Genomic DNA, 6,102 nt, shown 5'->3' with positions numbered 1-6,102 from the left:
GCTCTCAGTAGCTACAGTGCCTCTCAGTCACGAGCCTCGTGCCCTGTCTCATCTTGGAGCAGGTTGTGCCATTAGAGGAAGCTGGCTTCACGGCCCCGAGATCCAGGGCTGCCCTACCACGCCGACAGGACCTGTATGTCACAGGGTTCATGAAACGTGTGCCCTGAGGGCTACCTCCTGCCCTTACCCCAGGAACTGTGTGGAAAGTACAAGATCAGGACGGCTCTCACACTCCAGCTTCTGTCGCCACAGACGGCCCCTGATCCCCAGCGGAGCCAGTGACACACACGCAGGCAGGAACCCCAGGCCGCCTCCGAAGGAACACAGCCAACCAGCAGAGTGAAAAAGACAGTTGTATTGGATGTACAATCAACACGATTTACAAAAAGGGGTGGACGGCCCTGGCGGAGCTGCCCCCGCACCCCAGACCTGGACGGGGCCTTCGAGGCAACCTGTCTGACAGGCTGAGACCAGTCTGCTGGGCCCCCAGCCACTGAGCCCCGACGTCTGACGTCCAGTTTGACCTTTAAGGTGGGGCCAGCGGCCCCTGAGTCCACCTGAATGCCTGCACCCCACTGGGAGCCAGGTGAGGTCAGGAAGGCATCGTACCGCTTCTCCTCCTCCTTCTATCTGGCAGACAGGCACTCAGTCCAGGTACTTTCCCTGGGGGCTGCAGGTACCCAGAGCCCACCCAAGACCAAACCCAGGGAAGCTGAGGAGGCTGCTGGTGCACAGGGAGGGGGGCTGAGGCGCCACTGCCCCCAGCGGCCTGGCGTGGTTGTGTAAGGCACGTTTGCAAGTCGCTCAGGAGACGACACAGAGACGCCCGATGCTGGTGCCACAGGAGGGAGCTGCTGGCGTGGTGCCCGGGCAGTATTGCTCAGGAAGGACACTACAGTCTATAGCAGGAAGTGAGCCCGCTGCACCCCTCCAGATGCCCAGGGCATGTTCTGTGCTGTGGAGAGAAGAGAGGCCAGAGATCACTTATGCGGCCCTACACCCAGGGGCTGCCTGATGCCAGGGGGACACCACACACCTGTGCTCTGAGGCAGCGCTGCGGTCAGAGGTTAGAGGTCGGTAACCTTGTTCTCCAGTGCTGCAGCGATCTGCTGCAGGCGGAAGGCCAGCTGCATCTTCTGGGCTGCAGGGTCCTCCTCTAGGGCGTTGATGATCTGAGGGGAACAGTCAGATCACGGGGGGAGGGGGGGTTGATGATCTGAGGGGAACTGTCAGATCACGGCACGGGGGTGGGGGGAGGGTGTTGATGATCTGAGGGGAACAGTCAGATCGAGGGGGGGAGGGTGCTGATGATCTGAGGGGAACTGTCAGATCACGGCACGGGGGTGGGGGGAGGGTGTTGATGATCTGGGGGAACTGTCAGATCACGGGGAAGGGGTGGAGGGGTGGGGCATTAATGATCTGAGGGGAACTGTCAGATCATGGCGGGGGAGGGTGTTGATGATCTGGGGGGGAACAGTCAGATTGGGGGGGGCGTTGATCTGAGGGGAACTGTCAGATCACGGAGGGGGGGTGTTGATCTGGGATGCCCATCAGATCAAGCGGGGGCTGGGGGAGACGCTGATGATCACAGGGCAGAGGTGGGGAGGGAAGGGGATTCCCAGAACCCCACTCCAGGGACTCAGACTCACCTCATCGTAGTACTTCTGTGTGTACTGGTAGAGCTGATGCAGGGCTACGAGTGTATTCAGTGAGTCGGTGTGTGCCTGGAGGACAAGAGTGTCACTCGGTACAGGAGGAGCAGTGTGACCCTGCCCCGAGCAGCAGGCTGCAGTGTGGCTCAGTGTGGGTGCTATCACAGAGGTGAGTGCAGGGCTGTGCCCAGCAATCCCACACTCGGAGCACCTGCACACACAGCAGCCTCTCGGCCATGTCTCACAGCACCGACTGCTCACTGCCTACCACCTGGGAGTGTGCATACCTCTCCCCGTGTGCAGCAACACAGGCTCTCCTGACCTACCCGCCCGCCCAGCCAGCTCATGCTTGTCATCTGCAAGGTGCCACCCCTGCCCAGGGCCTAGGCAACCTTACCCGGGAAATCTCTGCCAAGTGTGTATTCATGTCCTGATCGCTGACCTGCACCATCTGTCGGATGCCCTTGTAGTAACTGTAGGGCAGAGAGTCAGAGAGGGCCAGTAGGGGGCAGCAGGAAAGGCCAGGGTTGGGGGTTTCCCAGGGACAATCAGCTGTTCTCCAGACCTCCCTCCAGAGGGGTGGAGTGGCACCCAGGTCTGGTATAGGGCTGGATGGCACTTACTCCTCCACCATCTTCTTATAGGTAGAGATCTCCTTGGCATACAGCAGTTTATTGCTAGGAGAGTCCTGTGGAAAATGAAGCCAAGGAAAGATACTGAGCCAATCAGCACTCAGGGTTCCAAAAGTGAGCAGTGAGGCCTGCCCAGGCTCCTAAAGCGTTCAAGAAACCTTTTTTTTTTTTTTTTGGTGCCAGTATCAGGGCTTGAACTCTGGGCCTGGGTGCTGTCCCTCAGCCCTTCAGCTCAAGGCTAGTCCTTCTACCATTTGAGCCACAACTCCACTTCGAGCTTTTTGGTGGTTAATTGGAAATAGTCTCGTGGAGGGGCTGGGAAGGTGGCTCAGTGGTAGAGTGCTTGCCTTGCATGCCTGAGGCCCTGGGTTTGATTCCTCAGCACCACATAAGCAGAAAAAAGAAAAAGCCAGGAGTGGCGCTGTGGCTCAAGTGGTAGAGCGCTAGCCTTGAGCTGAAGAGCTGAGGGACAGCGCCCAGGCCCAGAGTTCAGGCCCACGAGCAGACCCCCCCCACAAAAAAAAGAGTCTCGTGGACTTTCCTGCCCAGGCTGGCTTTGAACTGTGACCTCCAGATCTCAGCCTCCTAAGGTCATAGCTATAAGCCACCTTAAAATACAGGGCCCAGGTGTACACTTGTATTATGTGGCAAAAACTCCCTTTCTCTATCTGAATGAGGGGAGGTCTCAAAGGAGGCAGCAAAGGCGGTCGAGGCCCTGAGGACCTCTTTCGACTCGGCCCACGCCTGTCACCTTCCACCTGCCTCTGTCCCGAGCTTTAGCCTCAGTCAGACAAGTATTCCCTAGCCAGGGCTTCCCAGGTCACCCTACGAACACGGTCCAGTTCAGACCCCCCACGCCACGCAGCGGCTGGCCTAGCTTCTCCCTCCCCCACGGTGCCCCAAGCCCCACTCACCCGGCTCAGTTTATGCTCTGTGCGGGTGCAGGCATCCATGAAGGTCTGTGCGATGACGGACAGCGAGGCGTCCACCACCTCGTGGACGTGCACATCGAAGATGAAATGTGGGTTTTTGAGGATGTTCACCCAGAACCGCAGTGGTAAACTGGCAGGGCAACAGAGTAAGGGGAGGTGGGGCGGGGTGGCGCGAAGGGGGGCAGGGAGCGGAAGGGCAGCCTTACCTGTTGGTCTTCCAGATGTGGATTGTGTCCTCATCTCTGATGTCGTGCTTCTCTGCTTGCTCATCCAGGAAGTCGAAGAAGTACTTGACTGCAGGCGGCACCGCATGCCCAGGTGCCAGCACACTCTGGAAGAAGTTGTCCACGAACTGCTGCAGGGTGCCCTGTGGAGAAGAGGCTTGGCGTGACCTGCGGCGGCCCCCGACGAGGACCCCTGCGGAGGTGGACGGATCCCACCCACCTTGACTGAGAGTAGCCTTGTCAGGTAGATCTCAGTGATGGCCTTGGTCCGCTCCTTCTCCTTCACACTGCCACGTTTGGACTTGCCCTCGTCCACCTCGTCGGTGGGCCGCACCAGGTGCCACACCCGGTTCTCTTCCTCCAGGAGGGCGTGGCCTGTGGGGGGACAGGGCTGGGGACCAAGTCTCGGCCCAGAGACCCAGCTGGGCGAGGACTGTAGTCTGGCACCTGAGGCCGGTTCCATGCTGGCCCAGCAGTGCCCACCCCCCAGGTGGCAGCAGAGCATGAACACCGCCCTGGAAGAGCTGCCAGGGACTGGGCAGGAGGCCAGAACTCACGTTCCCCGGGCAGGTCTTGCTGGCTGTCCTCTGGCTGCTGAGAGACCCCCACCTTGGATAGGATGAGGGTGGCTCCATCTCGGACCTGAAGAGAGACACGTGAGAAGGGACGGCGGTCCCGCTGTGGGCACCTGACCCCCGCCCAGCCACGGGACACTCACGTTGTAGTGCATGAGGGTGTTGATCCGCTTCCACCGGCCCTCCCGCTGGGAAGTCAGATCCAGGTCGGAAAGAATCTGGGCTGTGGACCCAGGACGCCACTCTGCAGGACACAACCCGTTTCCAGAAGCCCGGGGCACGGGCAGCCCTACCTCCAGCACCCTCTCGCTGCCGCTGTGTGACCCCTGGTGTGGAGGAACGGCGGCGCGGGACCCCTCCCTGGGCAGGGACGCACTCACCGAGGACCACGCTGTCCGGCTTAGGCCAGCAGGAGCATGGCTGCGTGCGGTACACCTGGTCGATGATCTTTTCCTTGACCTGGGAGATGGTGTCGCAGTTGAGGACTTTGACGGGGATGGCGTCGATTCCTTCATCCTGGATGATGACGCTCACCGTCTGCCAAGGGGCACAGGATAGCAGCCGTGGATGGGGGGATCTCTGCCCCGGGAGCCATCCAGGACTACAAGCTCCATGCAGATGAGGGGCTGTCGGCTCACACCATGCCACACCAGCTTAAGAGAGCCCACACATGGGACCCACAACCGCCACACACGTGCACTCAGCTAACCACCACACACTGCAGCAGGATGGAGTCCTGAGGGGGCAGCAGGCTCTTGGTCAGGATGCTTACTACCCCCTACCTATTCCCCTTGACCCCCAGAGTGCCTGGGACCACCTGAATACCACCCCTGCCCCCCAGAGTGCCCGGGACCACCTGAACACTGTGCCCCTGCCCCCCAGAGTGCCCGTGACCACCTGAACACTGTGCCCCTGCCCCCCAGAGTGCCTGGGACCACGTGAACACTGTCCCTGCCCCCCAGAGTGCCTGGGACCACCTGAACACTGTGCCTCTGCCCTCCAGAGTGCCTGGGACCACGTGAACACCGCCCCCCGCCCTCCAGAGTGCCTGGGACCACCTGAACACTGTGCCCTGCCCTCCAGAGTGCCTGGGAACACCTGAACACCGCCCCCCACCCTCCAGAGTGCCCGGGACCCCCTGCACACCGCCCCTGCCCCCCAGAGTGCCCGGGACTACCTGCACACCGCCCCCCGCCCCCCGGTGTGGGGAGCTCAGGTTGCTGGCTTACCAGGGGTGCATACTCGACATCATCCCCCAGCAGCCCCGTGTCGTTGAGGGTGTACTTGGCCTTCTTCTGCACGGCATCCACTGGCCCTTTCTCCACCTGATGCTTGATGGCCTTGAAAAGCTTGTACAAAGGCTCCCCTGCACTGTCCTGAGCAGCACAGGGCTGTGTGAGGGGCAGGCCTGGGACCGCACCGGGGCAAGACCACCACCCGTCCAGCAGGGCCAGTCTCATGCCGGGACACTGACCGGGCGTGCGTGCAGGACAGCATCCCCTTACCCCACCCTTGATCCCAGAGAGAGGCCCACCTTGAGGTACTGGTACAGACAGATAGACATCCAGTTGGACAGCATTCTCTCTACCACGGTCTCAGACCTGGGGGTAAAAGGCTTGTCAGCTCTCCAAGGGCTGACAGGGTCCGGCCTCCCAGCTAGGCCCTGGGAATCCATTAGGACGCCCAGGTAGGCACACAGGTGGTGAGACCCTCGCCTAGCAAGGTGCCGATCACCGTGACTAAGAAACCAGCAGAGACTGCAGGACCGTGGGCCTCCTCCTGTCACCTCTCAGCCAAGGCCCTGCGCTGCCCGCCCACCCGCCCGCCCGCCCGAGTCCCACACCTGCGCAGCATCAGCTTGGGGTTCTTGGCCACCACATACTGCTCCATGAGCTCCAGGAAGAGCGTGCGCATGATGTCTGTGTAGTACTCCAGTTTCCCATGCAGCGCCACCGTCAGCAGTGATGCGAAGTAGACCTTAGCCCGGGCGGAGAACTCCCGCTGGCTTTCTAGGGTGTGAATAAACTGTGGGGCCAGCCGGTCAGAGCCTTTCAGACACTTGCCAGGACCCCTCCCTCCCTCGTCTC

The 6,102-nt window shown here is 61.0% G+C and overlaps 1 protein-coding gene across 1 annotated transcript in view; it reads right to left on the bottom strand.

Annotated features, from left to right (window-relative positions):
* Positions 1-340: 340 nt before the first annotated feature.
* The window catches only part of Plxnb2 (plexin B2), a 29,831-nt gene continuing 24,069 nt past the window's right edge, over positions 341-6,102 (bottom strand). The window contains exons 25-38 of the mRNA XM_069999773.1: positions 5,859-6,040; positions 5,550-5,616; positions 5,245-5,391; positions 4,396-4,552; positions 4,159-4,259; positions 3,998-4,082; positions 3,661-3,815; positions 3,423-3,583; positions 3,199-3,346; positions 2,276-2,340; positions 2,050-2,125; positions 1,650-1,724; positions 1,037-1,172; positions 341-955 (exon numbers count right to left, since the gene is read on the bottom strand). Coding sequence (XP_069855874.1) covers positions 1,068-1,172; positions 1,650-1,724; positions 2,050-2,125; positions 2,276-2,340; positions 3,199-3,346; positions 3,423-3,583; positions 3,661-3,815; positions 3,998-4,082; positions 4,159-4,259; positions 4,396-4,552; positions 5,245-5,391; positions 5,550-5,616; positions 5,859-6,040 — 1,524 coding nt within the window. The 3' untranslated portion in view covers positions 341-955; positions 1,037-1,067. The remainder of the gene's footprint in view (positions 956-1,036; positions 1,173-1,649; positions 1,725-2,049; positions 2,126-2,275; positions 2,341-3,198; positions 3,347-3,422; positions 3,584-3,660; positions 3,816-3,997; positions 4,083-4,158; positions 4,260-4,395; positions 4,553-5,244; positions 5,392-5,549; positions 5,617-5,858; positions 6,041-6,102) is intronic.

This window comes from Dipodomys merriami, unplaced genomic scaffold (assembly GCF_024711535.1).
Source record: "Dipodomys merriami isolate MVZ:Mamm:240054 unplaced genomic scaffold, mDipMer1.0.p SCAF_55, whole genome shotgun sequence".
Taxonomy (NCBI): Eukaryota; Metazoa; Chordata; class Mammalia; order Rodentia; family Heteromyidae; genus Dipodomys; species Dipodomys merriami.
The sequence above is the reverse complement of the archived record's forward strand: the minus strand, read 5'-3'. Positions and strand labels throughout refer to the sequence as shown.